Source organism: Conger conger, chromosome 10 (genome assembly GCF_963514075.1).
Source record: "Conger conger chromosome 10, fConCon1.1, whole genome shotgun sequence".
NCBI lineage: Eukaryota > Metazoa > Chordata > Actinopteri > Anguilliformes > Congridae > Conger > Conger conger.
In genome coordinates, this window is record NC_083769.1 from 42,471,037 (window position 1) to 42,491,206 (window position 20,170).

At 47.6% G+C, this 20,170-nt stretch overlaps 1 protein-coding gene across 1 annotated transcript in view; it reads right to left on the minus strand.

Moving 5' to 3' along the window:
- The window catches only part of nphp4 (nephronophthisis 4), a 156,015-nt gene that overhangs the window by 67,264 nt on the left and 68,581 nt on the right, over positions 1-20,170 (minus strand). Inside the window, exons 7-8 of the mRNA XM_061259116.1 lie at positions 19,860-20,035; positions 17,390-17,519 (exon numbers count right to left, since the gene is read on the minus strand). Of these exons, the coding sequence (XP_061115100.1) occupies positions 17,390-17,519; positions 19,860-20,035 (306 nt within the window). The remainder of the gene's footprint in view (positions 1-17,389; positions 17,520-19,859; positions 20,036-20,170) is intronic.

Genomic DNA, 20,170 nt, shown 5'->3' on the forward strand with positions numbered 1-20,170 from the left:
CTAAGTTGCTGTTGGAAGTTGTGTTGGTGGACCTGTAGGGGGCGGTCTCCCCACTGGACAAATAAACCCCAATGCCCCAGTGCAGTGATGGGGACACTGTGTTAGAGAAGACGCCATCTTTCAGATGAGACATTAAACCGAGGTCCTGACTTACTGTGGTCATTAAACACTCTTTGCAAAGAGTAGGGGGGTTCCCCGGTGTCCTGGCTAAATTCCCAACCTGGAACTTACAACCTGTCACCTAATCATCCCCAGATTTAACTGGCTAAAAAAACTATTCTCTCCCTCCCCACCCCAGCTGATGAGTGGTGAGCGTTCTGGCGCAAAATGGCTGCCGTTGCATCACCCAGGTGGGTGCTACACATCGGTGGTGGTTGAGGTGAGTTCCCCCTCATCACTGCAAAGCGCTTTGAGTGAGAGAAAAGCAACTAGCCATTATGTATTCTCATATTCTTAAGAGCCCACAAAGGTCACCAGTCTAACAGCTGCACAGCCCGGTTTAGAGAGGGCACAAAACTTTCGAGGAGGTCCACTTCAAGAGCTCCAGACTGAGTTAACAAGCAATGGGCTGCCTGCCAAATAAATTTAGACAGGTGAGAAATATAAAAAGAAACTCAAGCGCACTTCTAAATGCAGAGTTAGCAGGCATGTGTCGAACTAATCTTTTCAAATTGCAGGTTGACAGAATGTTAGAATTCCCAGCACGCACGGACTGAATTGGCCGGATATGAGCAGTCTGAAATGAGACCACATTAGGGGAAATATGCCTTCCAATTCATCAGCAGTGCCAGGGGGGGCAGATCCCAAAGTTATTTAACCGGGCTCAAAACACAGGCCCAAAAAAAACCTGTTAACATAACTTACAATGAATTACCGCTATTACTATTATAATATTCTAGCAATTTAAGACACGTTTTACAATTCCTAAAAGAAATGAGCCATAAAATAAGGATGTAGCCGAGGCCTACGGGAAAATAGGCTAAATTATAACGACACTGCTTTACCAGACAGAGACCAGCCTTAAGTAATGCTCAAACACGAGCGTGAGGGTTTGCATTGCTGTCAGATTATTTATTCACATTTCAGCGATATCTCCGATGAAAACACAAATAGGACACTGGCAAGAAACAAGCTCTGACATCGAGCAGAGCTCCACCGAGGGACTTAATTACATTCACACTGCAATTTCCCAACATGAGACAAGACCTGAATTAAGACATGCTTGTCCTCAGCTTTGAATTACAAATAAACGCAAGTGCAACTTCTTTCTTCTCAAACAGAATTTAGTGAGTTTGTTTAGTGTTTATTCTTCAATGAACCCACCAAACTGATAATAATAATAATATGAATAATAATAATAGCAATAACCATAACAATAACCATAACCATAACAATAATAATAACAGAAAGAACGTTTTGTTTACTTAACCAGTGGAGGTCAATTAAGAACATGTTGGAGAATGCCCTGTGAGAAATGGCAGACAGAGCAGTTGCTAGTGTGGCGAGTGAGAGAGAACAGGGGACAGGTCCGGGAGCAGTTTTGAGGTTAAGGGACTTGCTCAAGTTCTTTCGTTTCCATTCTGGGACCCGAGCTCCCGACCTAATTTCTCCAGATGCAATCAGCATCCCTATGTGCCCAACGGGGGCTCGAACCAGCAACATCATTTGGCATTGATTGCCATCGAGTTTGATTTGAAGGAAAACTCCAGCCCAAAACACTTTGACATTGTTCGGATTTACACATCGGCAGCCCTGGCTGTATTTCCCTATTTTGTGTATTATTATTTATTTATTTATTTTTGCAGTTAAGCACGAGTTCAGTAGATTAGGTGACATCACATGATGATATTGCCACAGATGGCACAATGGAGTCTAACAGGAGTGTTTCATCAACTCGCAATAGCACCAACGATAACGATCAGATATTCATTCGGTTTTGCCTCGACTCCCCGCCAATCAACTGAAATGTCAACTGAAATCAAACACTTATCAAGAGGACATACCAATTTCTGCCGTGCTAGTAGCCTCAATAGTCCAGGATGCAACAGTGCGTTTTCCTGGGGGATTGGGGTGTGCCCTTTTAGCTTTATTAGTTAGCATTCTCACAAAGGGGGGTGGTGAAGTAGTTCTGGGTAATGTAGGAAAATACCACTGGTGTGCGAACCAGAAGAAGCCTGACAGGATAGGGAAAAATTTAACTGACAAAGTAAAATATATTATCAATAAATATCAGATAATAAACCCTGGAATGAATTTCATTTCTTACATTTTATCCAACTAACAGGTACAGGACCTTTTCCATTTAAACTTTCAATCAGGCGAGAGAAAACCTGATTTAGATAATTTTCCGAACAAATCGTTTCAGGGTGACATTCAAAATGAAGTCTGAAAATTACCCATCCACAGAGTCCACGAGACCAGGATGTAATTCAACAGAAATTAACGCACCATGTCATCAACTGCTTTGTGACACCAGGAATTAAGCCAGGAATTCTCGCTGGTTAACAAACCGAGCCAACGCCTGTGAAAAGGCAGCAGGTTATTACTAAATTAAATTTAAATTTAAAAAAACATATCCTGTTTCTGCTTCTTCCTTTCAGTTAACCGCTGTTCGCCATTTCTATCTAAAACCAGCCAGAGACGTCAACTTAGCCCTTATAAATCAAACGGGTAAATAAGGAAATATACGAGGAGTGATTTCATTACATAAGACAGCAGGGTGGTGACTGAAGGAGTATTCACAGGCCTGCCGGAGAGTTATGAGAGACGGGAATCCATACCATAAGCCCAGTAATCCATCATACAGCGCAGGGTGAGACTGTTTGAATCAGGGATCAGAGACATAAACTCATTCATTATTTACAGTCTTCCTCTCTTCGCTGGATGGATGGGCCTCTCAACGCAAGCTGAACAGTTTTAACTAAGAAAGGCCTTCCACATTACAGCTTCTGCCAGCCAGCCAGAAATGCAGATAAAAACAGTCATTCATTTTCAGTTTTTCTTCTCGAGAAACGAGAGAAATATAAACCCGTTCTGGCACCAGGATTATACACAGCATATGGGAAACTGTGGAGTGAGGAGACAGATGTTTCTCTGGCATTGGACCTCCGGACACGTGATCGACGTCGAAAGAAGAGCAATGCCATGTATTCTCACCAGGCATACAACATTTAACTGTAAAATCACGCGCACCCCAAATCTGTTAGCAGATACGATTCAAATCAAAGGCATCCTATTCAAAAAACAAAGCTAAAATAAAATAGCTTACATGAGGAGGGAAGTTTGATTAAGCAGCTGCATATTAAAATACATTGCGAATTCCGCGCATGCCGTATCGAAAAGCACTTTCACTTCTTTAAAGCTTAATTAATTTTTCTCTGAATTAAAAATGGCCTTGACCTGAGTGTGTAATGTATGTTGAATTCTAAGCAGCGGTTCAGTGAGAAGCAAGTCAAGAGAAAGACTAATGAAATGCCTACAGCACAAAGAATGCAATAAGCTGAAGAGCCACCGGGCTGTTCTCTAATCACAGCCTTTCAAACTCCTGTTGCTTCTTAAGCAATGGTGGAAAATCTCAAGTCTTTTGTACTTGAAAATAAATTGTTGGCCATTATTAGAGAACGCCATTCTCGCTTAGGGCAAACAGGTCTTAGGAACATATTAGCCTACGTGTGTAAAATTATAACTTTATTCAAGAAAGACTGTAGGCATGGCGAGGCCAGTACAAATGGCACCACGCTTCCGTAGCCAACACCGAGAAGGTAACCCATCCATCCATCCATTATCTGAACCCGCTTATCCTGAACAGGGTCACAGGGGGGCTGGAGCCTATCCCAGCATACATTGGGCGAAAGGCAGGAATACACCCTGGACAGGTCGCCAGTCCATCACAGGGCACACACACCATTCACTCACACACTCATACCTACGGGCAATTTAGACTCTCCAATCAGCCTAACCTGCATGTCTTTGGACTGTGGGAGGAAACCGGAGTACCCAGAGGAAACCCACGCAGACACGGGGAGAACATGCAAACTCCACACAGAGAGGCCCCGGCCGACGGGGATTCGAACCCAGGACCTCCTTGCTGTGAGGCGGCAGTGCTACCCATTGCGCCATCCGTGCCGCCGAGAAGGTAACCATTTCAGTGAATATGTTCAGTTGATAATATACAGTATTATTCACAAACAGCAGAAAGGTCGAGCAGTGCTGTACATACATCAAAACTCACCGCTAATATAAATCGTGCTTTAATCGCGAGGTTTTACGGCCGTCACTGAGAAAGAGAAATCACACTCCTGAGATGTGCTCTGACTAAGTTCACCTCACCTCAGCACTGACTAAATACGTCTGGCAGAGGGAGCAGCTGAACTAAACTCAGTTCTTTAAAGGCACTACAGAGACCTTCAGCTCTCCAGAGCCCCAATATGGATTTCCTCATTTTCAAATAAACCCAAAATAACAATAAACACAGCCATTAAAGCGGAAATAATTCAAAGACACTAAGGCTCATCACAAGCCCTACACTGCATTTTGCAATATCATAATACAGCCAATATACGGAGGTGTGACACAGGGAAAGGAAAAAAGGTACATATAGAGCATCATAACCCCATTAGCCTATCAGAAGGTATGCGTGAATAGTCACTTGCACAGGACACGCACAAACAGACACACACACACATACAGAAGCTCACACGTTCACACACTCACACACTCACAGCATAATTTGACTGGTTACCCACTTTTTCTCTTCAACTTAACCAGTAGAGACAAGGTCGAACATAGCATCAAACACCAACATGCTGAAAGGAGCGTTTTATAACTTCAAGCTCTCGCCCAATGCAGTACGGCCGTTAACCCATATGACTCACAAGTCTCATGAGGGAATGACAAATTATGGTCCATGACTGCACACTCATCGGTAGCCAGTTCACACATTTAATGGAACTGGGTCCGCTCACCCGTGGACGCAGCCGAAGCTAATGTTGTGGATATAAACTGCCAACTACAAATAAAGCTCATCTCATTCACCACACACTGTAATTCTGCCGCCTAAACGTCACATTCCCCGAGCAATTTAACTGCTGCACGAGGAGGCCCACGGATAATTACATCAATGAACTCTGCCATTCCAGCACGGCTACTTATAATGTCTCTCTCCTGATGGGGAGAGGCCGCTTCCCAGAACCTGGACTTCATGCACACTGCTTCAGGTCAGGACTCTGAAATATCATTATCAACACCACTGACTTTTCTCAGAGCATCCAGCGCACATCTCCCAGAGCCGGAAACCCTGGCAGCCGGCCCGGGGCAGTTTTTAAGGCCTTTCACATGTTCTGTATGCAGCGAACGCATCTCTCGAGACGACGTCTGCCCACTGAAATCCTGATGAACCTGGGAGCCCTTGACATTTAGAGGAGAGGAAAACAGCTGCTTTGTGTACTGTACAAGCCAACCAGGTCACATGGATTATTTTCTGTAGACTGTAGAAAATGTGTGATAAACTTTCACATTCACTGTTGGTGAGAAAAAAAAAAAAAAAGGACAAGGCATTATTGTTAATTAATTAGAAGTGCGGATGAAAGTATGGCTGCACGGATGGTGCAGTCGGTAGCACTGCCGCCTCACAGCAAGGAGGTCCTGGGTTTGAATCCCCGGGGCCTCTCTGTGCGGAGTTTGCATGTTCTCCCCGTGTCTGCGTGGGTTTCCTCCGGGTACTCCGGTTTCCTCCCACAGTCCAAAGACATGCAGATTAGGCTGATTGGAGAGTCTAAATTGCCCGTAGGTATGAGTGTGTGAGTGAATGGTGTGTGTGCCCTGCGATGGACTGGCGACCTGTCCAGGGTTTATTCCTGCCTTTCGCCCAATGTAGGCTGGGATAGGCTCCAGCCCCCCTGCGACCCTGTTCAGGATAAGCGGGTTCAGATAATGGATGGATGGATGGATGAAAGTATGTGTTTATCTATGCGTGCACACACACAAAGCCACACGTGCACACATATTCTTTCTTTCTTTTTTCTGTGTAAGAAATAGTGGCATCACTACCGGCCTTATTCCCGACTCCAAATCCAAATTTGGAAGTCCTCTGATGGGAATGACATCATCCACACGGGGAGAAAATCTCGGCTGTCAGCTACGCCCAGATCTCTCACCTCACAGAGAGCCGACAGATTCTGCAGAGGTGTCGGTGCCAATTCAAGAAAACCCAATTAACTTATCGCAGTGTGTAAAGACGTGTGCCTCTTATCACTTCAGCTGGTTTTTGCAGGTCCCAATACAGAGACATGGATGTGCCTCCTTTCCATATGTTGTCTGCCTATTTATGTCATCATTCCTCGTGCAAGAGACACCATATGAAGATAAGCATTCTGTGTTGTGGCCTGTTCTCTGAATAACTGTTGTGAGAAAGTGTCGTTATTACCGAGTGTTTCCTTACTGTACTTACGAGTCTAACGGCTATCATTAAGGGTTGATTAATTAATGAAAAATATACACTTTCTTAAACTGCCCATATGGTCCATGTAAATAAATTGCAGGATCTCGAACTGTGGAGTTTTTTTCAGCTCTTTGTCCCTCTACCAACCTCATCCCTCCCTCTCCTTCTCCAATACTATTTACCTGGATGTGCTGAGGTGGTCCACACCAGGCCCATACACTGCTGATGTTTTCAGTTATTTACATTTCTTTGAATGAATGTTGTGGCGGATGTGTCGTGCATACATCCCTCTGTGATAACTTAAGCTTATTTCAACTATTTACAGCCGCCTTTTCATTTTATTTTAAGCCATTCAGGCAATTTAGATAAAGCAGGTTGACGCACTACAGAATTCAAGTTTCTCCCGTAAAGTAGGGATGGCATTGTACACACCATATTTGAAACAACAAAACCAGAACAAGGCAAGCTGAAGCTAAACACAGTAGAACCACAGAATCTAAAGCCACACTTTGAAAGCGTAGTCAAAATATAATCCTTTATTGGAATGGTCACATATATTACCATATCCTTGTTTTTTTGAGGCTACTCCAATTTCGTATCCATAAATATTAGTTTGAAGTAACAACCACATGAGCAGTACGCTGAATATCATTACAGCATTAATTTGTTTCCTGTCAGCTTTCCAAAGGATAACCTACAGTCGTATGCATCTCATTTTCAGTTACTTACTCACTATATTTAGGTTCCTTTGCTGTCTGCTTTCTTCTTTCTTTCCATGACATATTGTTCCATTTTTCTTTAAAAACAGCACTAGACATGCCTTGTCTAATTTACATAGTCTACTGGAGGATAAGGTGTAATACCCTTAAGAGTGAGATAATGTGCGCTTGCGTCTTTGTCTCAGGGCTTTCTGTGAAGTTCCGGTGTTGACGAGAGGGCACGGCGAGATAAATGTCCACATGTAACACAGGAACAACCGGCCTGTCATTTACTTACACAAAATGGAGGCTGGAGTGAGATCTCAAAGCAAGCAGCTTCCGAGTACCCTCCTTATTCTGTGTTTTCCGTGTTTGTTTCGTTGTACGCGAGTAGGTACTGTTGCTTTCGCTTTTTGCTCCTTCTGAAATTAACATTAGTCAAAAACTCACTAATTCTGTCCGGCCCGGACATGTAGCACTGTGGAGGGGGTGCATTTCCAGTTTTAATAAATGGATATTGTGACTAGTTTTGGCTTCTTGCTCACCTTTTCGCACTTGTGATAATAACAAAGAGAATATCTGACTTTTATAGTAAAGAGCTTGAGAACGCAGCTTTTAATTACTTCCCGGTCTAAACCCTGTTCAGATGATGGATCGGTCCGTAACTCCAGGTTAGCTTCTCAAGTTTCTACTGTATCATAGTTGGCTGCAGATTAACGCCTGGTGTACTTATCAACAACACAAGCATAGAACAACGAACTGTGCATATCCATGGTGCCTGTTATTTCTGGAACTAGCCAGTTAGCCAGCAACTCAATGTCTGAAGGCTAACATTCAGTCCATAATGGAGTGCAAATGTAAGATTCTTAGGCAGCTAGCTGTAATGTGAATATGCCACTTGATTGAAGAACTTAAGAGGATTTAGACTGGGGGGGTCATAGACCCCAGCCACACAATCCGGTGCATCAGGACCATCACTGTTGATCCTTGCATGATGAGACCACACATAACAGAAAAATATTTCATGCATATTTCACGCAGGCTGTCAAGTCGATGCAAAATTACTGCTTTTGCATGTATAGGTGGGATAAAACGGTTGACTGTGGCATTATCTTTCATCTGAATCTAAACACGCAGGGTAAATACAGGGATTATTACAGTGCATACACGCTACGGCAGCGATAGCTACAGAGCTGGGTACTGGAGCCAGCTCCTCAGCCACAGCAGGAAGGCTGGGATTGCGATTCAGAGTCTCTGTTGTTTTCATTACACAACGTCACATCAACTAGCTGCTGTCATCAACACGCACTGTGCTTAAAGTGTCGGCACCTTACCTTTTACGCCTTATATATGCCAAATGATAGTATACATGAATAGTGTTTAGTGTGTAGTGTTTGACTTTGGACGCAGGCTGGGTCTGGCACTGGGTCTGGCACTCTGTCAGCGCTCTCCTTTCACGCGGCTGCGCGGCTCACCGTGGTAACGGGGGCAACACTTCCATTAAGCGCAGGAACGTCCTCCCTGCCAGGGGCGGGGCCGGGCGCTTAGCGCCCGCGGGGTAAATCATGTGCGGGGGGGAGATTGATGCACTCGGCCTCGCGGCGGGGGGGGGGGCTGACATTCATTTTAATTAGGAAGGCATTGTCTCCCTTACTTATTTAGAACGCCCTGTGGGAGAGGAAGAGAGAGAGAGAGAGGAAAAAACACCCTGGGGAGGAGAAATTACCTCTTACGGGTCAGGCTTCTATAAATACTCCCCCAATAACTGGATAAACATACACTGGGTATAACTAAGCACACCCCCCCCCCCCTCCACCCCCTCTCCTCTCCTTCGTCAATCAGCAAGCAGGCTCAGAAATGAAGAGGACACACACACACACACACACACACACAGACAGGGTTGTGAGAGGAGGCTGACAGCTCCTGCATCATGCCTTTGGGGGGTAAAAACACCCAGCTGCCAAACGTCCACAAATGAGAGGGGAGGGGGAGGGGGAGCGTCTTTAAAGCAATGCTGCATGCAAAGCTCTCAGAAGTAGATTTTACTCTGCAAACATCATTAAAGCTGTCAAGACACGTGTGCGCAACTTCAAGAAAAGTCACTAAGAACACTGGTTCATCCTCTGTATATCTGGCAGCAACCCAATTAAAAACCACTCGAGAATGTCAGGCATAAAAAGACACGCACGCATGTGTTGGAAAACCTTTAAAAAGTGGGCTGTGTGCTCGCCGTCTGTTTGCACGCCACTCAGCCAACAGCCCTTTTGGTAATCAGCTGCAAAATAAATAAATAGGAAATAAAATGGCTGATAGGGAAGAGCACGCCTGAGCAGACAGTGGAGCTGTAATTACTGAACCAGCGCTGCGAGGACACCAGGCAAACGCTCCATCTAAAACGGCACCAAGCAGCCGCAAAACAAGAGCAGCACCAAGCAGCTGCAAAACAACAGCAGCACCAAGCAGCTGCAAAACAAGAGTAGCACCAAGCAGCCGCAAAACAAGAGCAGCCCAAAGCAGCCGCAAAACAAGAGCAGCCCAGAGCATCCGCAAAACAAGAGCAGCACCAAACAGCCGCAAAACAAGAGCAGCACCAAGCAGCTGCAAAACAACAGCAGCACCAAGCAGCTGCAAAACAACAGCAGCACCAAGCAGCTGCAAAACAAGAGTAGCACCAAGCAGCCGCAAAACAAGAGCAGCACCAAACAGCCGCAAAACAAGAGCAGCCCAAAGCAGCCGCAAAACAAGAGCAGCCCAGAGCATCCGCAAAACAAGAGCAGCACCAAACAGCCGCAAAACAAGAGCAGCCCAGAGCAGCTGCAAAACAAGAGCAGCGCCAAACAGCCGCAAAACAAGAGCAGCACCAAACAGCCGCAAAACAAGATAAGCCCAAAGCAGCTGCAAAACAACAGCAGCGCCAAACAGCCGCAAAACAAGAGCAGCACCAAACAGCCGCAAAACAAGAGCAGCCCAAAGCAGCCGCAAACAAGAGCAGCCCAGAGCATCCGCAAAACAAGAGCAGCACCAAACAGCCGCAAAACAAGAGCAGCCCAGAGCAGCTGCAAAACAAGAGCAGCGCCAAACAGCCGCAAAACAAGAGCAGCCCAGAGCAGCTGCAAAACAAGAGCAGCACCAAGGAGCCGCAAAACAAGAGCAGCACCAAGCAGCCGCAAAACAAGAGCAGCGCTTCTCCATCACCCGGGGCTTCCTGTCAGACTGCTGTTCATCGCGTGTGTTCAGGAAGGATCCGAGAGACGGGAGAGGTCTGTGCAATTCTGGGCGAAGCAGAGGCTGAAACGGGTTAACGCTGTGGGTCTGAAGAGATCCTCCCGTAGCCCTTGGCGGCATTAGCGCGCAGCGAGAGCCGCAGCTGAGGGGAAATGTTGGCGGTCGCCAGCGAGAGGCGGCTTCCTGCTCATCTGGATGCGGTAAAGGGCAGAAAGCGAGGGGGGAAAATGAGCTTCTGTTTAGATGGGTTTTTGGGGAAGCATAAAGGTCACTCATTAATGGCTGCTCGTTCCGGGCCAGCCGGTAATCCAACGTGCCCGCGCCGCTGCCAAGCGAGGTCAGAGGTCAGGTGGGACTCATTACCATTACCGCCCGCTTCTTCCCAGCTCTAGTCGAGCTGCAGCCTGCCAAGCTTCAGCCACGGCACCGGCTCTGCTTCCACGGCAAGGCAAAAACACGCGGGTACGCACCGAGGACTGTCACCCATCAACCCGCATTCAATCTCACATGACAGCAAAGTGCCACAGAAAAGTCATCTCGACGTTAAAGTGGACTCACATTTCCTGATTTAGAGAAAATCATGTCAAGGGGGCGACAGGCAGTAAGAGCAGTCGTCTGGCAGTCGGAGGGTTGCCGGTTCGATCCCCCGCCCGGGCTGTGTCGAAGTGTCCCTGAGCAAGACTCCTAACCCCCAAATGCTCCTGACGAGCTTGTCGGGGCCTTGCATGGCAGCCAATCGCCGTCAGTGTGTGAGTGTGTGTATGAATGGGTGAATGGAGAAGCATCAATTGTACAGCGCTTTGGATAAAGGCGCTATATAAATGCCTGCCATTTACCAAAATCAACGACCGAAAATAAAAGCATGGGTAAGCCCAGTGTATTTAGTCACCTCGCCTACTAAGAGGTCTTGGATGACCCCCGCCACCCCATCACCCCGGGACTCATATTTTTCACAACGCCACCGTTTCCCGGCAACAGCGTCGTGGCACACTCCAGCCTTCCCCGCGGCACTGGCTGGGCCTCCTCTGCACCGGCAGCGGACTGGCGGCGGCAGCCCAACAGGCGCACGACACCAAATCCACTTACCGCGAAGACGCCTGTCACATGAAAAAGAGTGTGATCCGGCGGAGATGAGAACAATACTGAGAGCTGTCAGAGTCGCATGGCGGGGGAGTGCGCTCACCAGCCCCACAATCCTGCACTTACTGACAAACCTAATGAAGACTCACGGCTGTTCTCAGGAGCGCCGCCTGATTCCCTTCTCCTCTCGTTAGGATAAATCAAAAGGAAACACAAATCAAAGAGTAAAAACTTCTAAATTTTTTAACGCAAGCCCATTTCCTATTGCTTGAGTTTTCTTTTTTTGTTCTTTTTTCTTTTTTACTTGGTGTTTATGTTTTTCTGTTATTTCTGCCCGAGTGAACTGGGCTTGTAAGGTTTATGGGCTTTCCGTGTAAAGTTAGCGGTTGCGCGGAGCTGAGAGCGAGCACAGATGGTCAGTGTGTCTGTGGCTCCACGCATCACAAAGTACAGATACGATGCAAGGGAGCGCGGGGCGGAGAAGTACTTCACTGTTACTTGGCTGGGTCAAGTTGTTCCTCTGCTTTCCTGTGCTATTCACACCGAGAGCGGAGAGGAAAAACACTCCCATGCCTTGGCGGGGACCGTTTTTCCATCGAACACAAAACAACCGCACACAAACACCGTTAAACCACTCGCTGTCAATCACACGGGTAGCAATTAGGAAACAATAACGGCAGCGTTTCAGAAAAACACTGCGTCAGCCAGTCCAAAAACGCAATTAAACAATTTCATCCTAAATTAAGACAAGCATATAATCAAATTTAATAATCAAATGATTTTACTGACAGTGAAAAGGGAGGCACTTTGCAGACTATGTGTGAATTGTTGTGTGACAGTTAAGAACTCCACTGCAGAGACAAACTACATCCTTCAAAAAATACATTCATTAAAAAGCTATTTGGGAGGGTCGGGCACTGCATCAGGAGGAGCTTTTAGTTCTAATGTACACTCTAATGCAAGTGCGTAATGCAGATTCACAACTGCCAACCGCAATGTGGAACCACATTTCATGTTCAGCACCGCTCTTTATTGAGAAATGTTGATAAACATTACAAAAGGGTAATGTTTTAGCAACACTAATTAGTTGCGTGTTAGAAACAAACATATATTTTGTGGCACTTAAAATGCTGTTCTAATAAAAGCGAGTTTGGAATAAAATGTGCTGTTGGATTCAGGACATGAGCAAAGAGGAGAGTTGAGCTGGGGTTTTTTTTTCCTGCGCGAGCGTTTCTGAGTGGCTGTCCTCAAACCCGAAGCCCCGTAGCCGCGGTGGCTGGGGTTCGAGCCTCGGCGACATCATTAGCCAACAACGACTGGGAGCCAACAGGTTAGCAGCTGTCATACGTGAGTGATGGGCCTGTCGCCTGACCGCCTGCTTTCCTGCCGCGGTACTCCCAGAGGAGGACCACCGCTGACGGGGCCGGCTCCAGGTAACATAGCGCTAACTTGAAACGCACAATTGGCTATTTGGAACTGGGGGGGGCTACTTGGGCGAAACCCTTATGAAAGCACACACCCGGTATTTCTCTGAAAGCGGTCTGTCAGGCTTTGTTATTCGCTGTATTCCCAGGAAGGTGATCCTTGACCCTGCGTGGCACCCACAAAGCTGTCAGTCTTTTTAATTTTCTGCACCCTGACCCAAGGAGCAAGCAAACAATCCCAGCCCCTCTGACTATACCTCCGCTCTCACCCTCCTCTCAGACCGCCAGCCAGGGCTGGGAGCTTCAGAGGTTACGCACAGACAGCTGACCTAACAGAGTCATTAAAAATCTAGACATTGTTCAATAGAAGGTGCCGTTATTTTCCATTCGGCTCTGTAAACTCGCACCAAGTGAATTACTCTGTCGTTACCGACATCACTGTCATTACACCACTGTGATTACATCGTGGGATTGATACACAGCCCGAGTGGTAAACGGAAAAGCCGTCAGTCGCCGGAACACAATCAGGGCTAGATTAAGAACACCCCACTCACCCTCTACCTGAAGTTATCCTCGATGGAAGCTTGGTGAATGAAAGCTTTGCCCAGCTCTACCTGAATGCTTCCTGGACAGGGGCTCAGCGAATAAAAGCACTGCCTAGCTCTACCTGAAGTTTTGCTCGCTGGAAGCTAGGTGAATGAAAGGATTGCTTATTTCTCCCGCCTCTTTCAATACATGACAACAAAGAAAAGAAAAACTTCTCGAGCTGTTAAAAAAAAAACAACAACACGTTTGGATGAGTTTTACAGCAAGTCCAGTCCACACTAAACGGGAAAAGACACAACCCCCACCTCTCCGCATCTTAACAAGTTATTTACAATATGGCACGGCTAATCCGTGTCGTTATCGACAATATGGCACGGCTCAGCCTTGGGTGATAAAACACCCAGCCCTGCGAAAGGCCAATCAGGCTGCTAAGGGGCTGGGGGGAGGGAGGGTGAGGGTGTGGGCTGATGATCTGATAATCCAGGCATGCTAAGCGCTCGCTCATCATGCATTTCTGCAGCATCTGCAAAGCTGAGGCTCTGCGGTGAAGCTGGTGGGAGATGGGCTTAGATCACAGTGTGGAAGTATCACTGCTGGGGAACCAGGGTCTCCCGGTGGGTCTGCTCCATACGAGCATGTACATGATTCATAGTCCAGGGGAGTCTCCTCATCCGAACGTCAGAGGTGTCCTTCCCCAAACCCGGCAGTAATTAAGGCCTGAGAGGATAGCGTGCCTTCTGAGGTCCTGTGAAATATTTCAGTTATTTCAGAGTTACCCCTCCCGGGGTTCAAGGTGGACCGGACAAAGCAGAAGCACGTCTTCAGAGCCTTCCTTCGCAGACAGACAGATCACTGTGCCCCGTTCGCTGGCCACACCGTGCGCGTTTAATAAACCTCAGACTGACCGGTGTGTCCAACGTGTCACAGCAAAGTGGCAGGATTCAGTCTTTAACAGAGTACTCCTGCTGAGCCTGACACCGGAAGCCTAACGGAGCTGAAGAAACATCCATCCTGCTGTGGGTGATACCGGAAGTCTAACGGAGCTGAAGGCAGGTCCATCCTGCTGGGGGTGATACCGGAAGTCTAACGGACCTGAAGAAACATCCATCCTGCTGTGGGTGAAACCGGAAGTCTAACGGAGCTGAAGAAACATCCATCCTGCTGTGGGTGATGCCAGAAGTCTAACCGAGCTGAAGAAACATCCATCCTGCTGGGGGTGATGCCAGAAGTCTAACGGACTAAGGCAGGTCCATCCTGCTGTGGGTGATGGCAGAAGTCTAACGGACTAAGGCAGGTCCATCCTGCTGTGGGTGATGCCAGAAGTCTAACGGACTAAGGCAGGCCCACTCTGTTTACAGCACACAACAGCAGCGCTGAGGCACGGCCTACACGGGGAGAGTGCGTAAACAATGCAGCACACGAAGCTACTCAGGTATTCATGTTTTACGTTAATGTGAAAATAATTATCACGCAGGGCTTTGCGTGCCGCCGCGGTGGGGAAACGGGCCGGCGTTCGGCTCCTGAAGCCCCGGACGTACGGCAGGCAGACGCATCGATAGCACGGTCAGGGCGGAGTATTCAGCTTTCTCCAGCGAAGGGGGATCAAACGCAATTTGTCTCGACACTCTGTTAGCAGACGCCTCTAAAAATAGCGCCCCCCCCCCCCCAACGCATCAGCGGCCCACCTGACACCACATGGAAATGGAGCCCATTAATGTTTCAGGGCCGCGTTCAGGTCGACCACACCGCGGGCCCAAAACTCAACACTGCCATCCTCCTGGATTAGTCACAGACACAGAGCAGACCGCTCCTCTCTCCAGTACACCCAGCTTTCGGCCGTCACGCGCCACCCGTCTGCAAATACAATTAGGCGGCTGTTACGGTTTTGTTTTTTCTGATTGACTTTTTATTTTCTTTTTTTTTCTTTTTTCCCCCTCTTCCATATCACCTTCCTGAGGAATGCAGTATGGTAATATAGAACATTCATTTTCTTCAGAGGGCATGGCTCTTATTCATATTTCTGGAATTTTTAGAGAAGAAAAAACAAAATGGGGGCATTACACCAGACTCTGGCAGGCCTCTGGTGACAACAGCGTCAGTCTATCGGTCATGTTTTAATGACTGAAGCAAAAACTGTCACAGAGGGCTTCCTGGCGAGTGTTTCATAGCAACAATGGCGAGTGTTTCATAGAAGCAATACAACTTCCTGTGGAAATACCACGAACGGAAGAAGAATGATGATTTGGCAACAGAGAACAAAAGCACTGAGTGTTCAGTTTAGTACAGACGACAGGGCGTGTTTAAAGTGCGCTGGTCTCTGGACTAAGAGACATCCCAACGCAGCACCTCCAAACTCGAAATATTCACCCCCGCACCCCTGATCTACAACAGCTGGAACGGTGCTCCCTGAGAAGACAACCTGAGGCGTGTAGCTTTTGAGTCAAAATTAGCAGTCAACAACAAGCAAAATGTGCCTCATTTTAAAGCACTGCCGTTTTTTCCAGCAACACATCCCAGCAGGCCAGGGCTATTCAAGGTCTCTCGACCTCTTCCACTGCCTCTCATGTGTGGGCATTTGGCATTATTACAATGGGACTTTATACAGTAATGAATGGCCAGTGTTCTGCCTTGTTATTTCCTTGGACCTTAATGGAGTGAGTCTGAGGAGTGCTCCAGTGGATAAGCAAAGCAGTAATGCCGATAGCATAGCCTGCCATGGCACACTGAAATTACACCCACCCACACATACCTGCTAAACAGCTTCAAGCAGTCAATGTTGCCATCTCTTTGCAAATAACCACCCTTACAGCGTGTGTGTGTGTGGGATGAGAGGAGTGTGCCCGTCTGTGTGTGTGTGTGTGAGTGTGTCCGTCTGTGTGTGTGTGTGTGTCTGTGAGTGTGTTCGTGTGCGTGTGTTTGTGTCTGTGTGGATGTGCGTCTGTGAGAGAGAGAGCGTTTGTGTGTGTGTGTGTGTGTGTATGAGGGTGTCTGTGACAGTGTGTGTGTGTGCGTGCATCTGTGACAGTGTGTGTGTGTGTGCGTACATCTCAGAGTGTGTGTGTGTGTCTGTGAGTGTGTGTGTGTGTGTGTGTGTGTGCGTGTGTGTCTGTGAAAGTGTGTGTGTGTGTGTGTGTCTGTAAGTGCGTGTCTGTGACAGTTTGTGTGTGTGTGCCTGCGTCTGTGAGAGTGCACGTGTGTGTGTGTGTGTGTGCGTGCATCTGTGACAGTGTGTGTGTGTGTATGTGTGTGCATCTCAGAGTGTGTGTGTGTGCGTGCGTGTCTGTGAAAGTGTGTGTGTGTGTGCGTGTCTGTAAGTGCGTGTCTGTGACAGTTTGTGTGTATGTGTGTGCCTGCGTCTGTGAGAGTGTACGTGTGTGTTTGTGTACGTGTGAATGCGTGTGTGTGTGTGTGTGTATGTGTGTGTTTGTGTGTGTGTGTGTGCGTGTATGTGTGTATGCGTGTGTGTATGTGTGTGTTTGTGTGTGTGTGTGCGTGCGTGTATGTGTGTTTTCTCCGCTCCTCATTTGGTTTCTCTAGTTTCCATACAGCACATATCAGAGCAGCCAGAGCAGACTGCAGCAGATAAGGGCGTCTCGGCAGAGCCGCAGACCCGTGCCATTTCATCTGCAGGAGGATAAAAGCCGCCGGGTTTACGGCTCTTTAGGGTGCAGGCTGGGAAAGGGGAAGAATGAGATGGAACCCAAAGCTGAATAAATCCCACAAGATTGGATCAGGGCTGCACAGCTGCCAGGAATCACATATTCACTCTTATTTCTTCTTCTTTTTTTTTTTTTTTTTACTAAGCAGAGTGTTTATTTACTAAGGTTGGCTGGCCAGAGACACCTCTTTAATTTCCTCTGGGAGAGCGCGTGTGAGAAACAGTGACCCCCGCAGGACAGAAGCGGGGAGGGGGAAGACGAGAGAGAGAGTTGCAGTTCGGCAGCTCTCAGAACCTGTGCGTGCCCGAGGCCTCCTACCTTGGCGTCGGCGCTGACGGGAGCCGAGAAGACGTACTCCAGCTGGAAGACGATGCCGAAGGCCGGGTGGGCGGCCATCTCCTTCAGCTGCAGGCGGCTGCGCAGGGCCAGGACCTGGGGGCTGGAAGAGCTGCGGGGAGACAGGCAGCTTCAGCGACAGAACAGGGCCAGGGACGCCCCCTCAAACACCCTCCTCTTATCCCTGTCTCACAGTGCACTCCTCAACCTCATCCAGATTCTTTCTGAGGGCAGAGACACCCTCTCAACACCCTCCTCTTATCCCTGTCTCACAGTGCACTCCCCAACCTCATCCAGAGTCTTTCTGAGGGCAGAGACACCCTCTCAACACCCTCCTCTTATCCCTGTCTCACAGTGACACTCCCCAACCTCATCCAGAGTCTTTCTGAGGGCAGAGACACCCTCTCAACATCCTCCTCTTATCCCTGTCTCACAGTGCACTCCTCAACCTCATCCAGAGTCTTTCTGGGGGCAGGAAGGCCCCCTCAAACGCCCCCTCTCATCCCTGTCTCACAGTGACACTCTCTAACGTCTTCCAGAGAGGGCAGGGAGGCCTGGGCTCAGCTATCCCAGAAAGCACTGCAAATGATAAACCGAAGCGTTAACGAGCAGTCGTTAAGACCCGCGCCGTGTTCACAAGTCTGCAGCGTTTGCACATACCCCTTGTTTCAAACGTACTGATGACTGCAAAGTGAGGTTGGGCAAACAAGACCGTTTTCGAGACGGTCCCTGGGTGCCCCAAGGGACAGGAACTGACGAGTGTTTCCACACAGTGTGGCAGTGGGGTAGCATGTTTGTTTCCCCGGTAACGGCGTAATTGCTACCTACGCCATTCTATTCATAACGAGGCTTTCAAACATTGCAGCGCCGATGGGACCAGCCCAGCAAATGTCTCTCCGTCCGTTTTAAAATCACAACACGGAGCGCGGCTGTTGTGCCACAACAACAGAGCGCATCAGAGATAATTTATTAGACTCCAGTAGAACAATCAATCTTTAATATGTAATGTATAATAATAGTTTCTGTCGATGCTGATGCAGTGGCGCTTTTCACAGTCATGGTAACAGCTGCTCACAAAAAATGAAGTGCGTTTGAAGTGATTTCATTGCTGCAGGAATGTGGTATAAACTATGATTATGATTGTTGTGCTGTGCTGTGCATAGTGTTTACAGCTCCCTTACCATTGACTTTTTTTTTTTTTTTTTTTTACCTCTTTTCGCACACAGGGGAAATTTGCTAAGACTGTGGTAAATCATCGACATTGTTGAGAAATGCACCTGTGGGGTGTTTTTTTTTTTTTACCCATAAACTGGATGTCAAGCAAATTCAATCAAAATTGTAGAGTTGCGGGTTGCTTTGCGAAAAGGCACTTTAGGTGTAAACCATACACAGTTAACAAGGGGCACACAACCCCCATGAGGGTAAAACAACCAAGCCATCTATATTGTAGGGCAGGGCAGCTTACGACAAAATACGACACAATAAGCACCCAACACAAGACAATGAAGAAAACATATGGCTATAATTACTTGTGCTAGGAGCAAGTGCACGTAGTTATAGCCAATTTGTTTTACCTTACATGGGTTGCAAGCCCTATTATTATCCATTATTATACACATTTCTGAGAATAAATGGGCTGAAATAAGATGGGCCTGATAGCTAATGTCTGCACTTTAAGAAGTGCTAAGTGCAACCTCACAGCTTCAGAGTTTCCAAGCTTTGAAATAACAAGACTTGAAAAGGAGAAGCAAAGCATGATGGTCCGATGATGGTACATTGTGGGCAGGGCCGCTTCACCCACTGGACAGTGCCTGACCTGAAGCCCTTCAGTAAGTAGGAGTATCGAGTATCCGGCTTTGTGGATTTAAATAATGCTACTAGTATGCTAATGAATACGAAACCACATCCAAATATGCAACTTAAAATATGAGAAAGTGAGAACATACTGTATGGTTTCAAGGTTGATTTTTTCCACGAGACTTCTTTTGCACTGACATTGATGGACTCTTTTTGCAGCCCCCTTTAAATGTTTTTTGTGTGTGGGGAAAAACTCACGCAGGCCAATTTATATAGCTTACATTTTTTACCATTATTCATTCATACAGCTGGACGTTTACTCCTGGCCAGGAGCCCAGCTCAACAAATGACGCACTGAATGAAGCCTGTCTCTTAATCATGGAGAAATGCTAGCTCCACCAGCAGTGAAGGTCACAGTGTGCAGGAAAACACAAACACACCGTTCTGTAGTTAAAATGTACAAATGTTAGCAAGGTTGGACACATGCACAGCAATGGCAGTCATACAGGAACAACAGTAGTGGCACAGGGTAGTGTAGCTAAGTTACATTAGCCCACTCTTTTAGGAGCCAGGTGTATTTAAGAGGAGAGGAGTTTCTCCGTCTCCCCTGTGCCCTGGGAGAGCAGAGAGTTTTGGGCCCAGGGGGGTCACACACCTGAGCCTGCTGGGGGAGCCCTGTCGGAAGCTGCTCCTCCGCCCCCGGGCCCCCTCCGTCTCTGGCTCCAGCACCACCACCTGGGGCCTCTCCAGAAACCCCCAGCCACTGTGCACCCCCACATGCAGTCTGCGCTCCTGGATCACCACGGAGTTTCCGTCCGGAGGCCAGCTTTTCTGTGGACAGACACGGGAGAGCAAGGGTTAGAGAGGGGGAGAGAGTGAGAGAGAGAGAGGGGGAGAGAGGGTGAGTGAGAGTGAGAGAGGGGAAGAGAGTGAGAGAGAGGGGAAGAGAGTGAGAGAGAGAGGGAG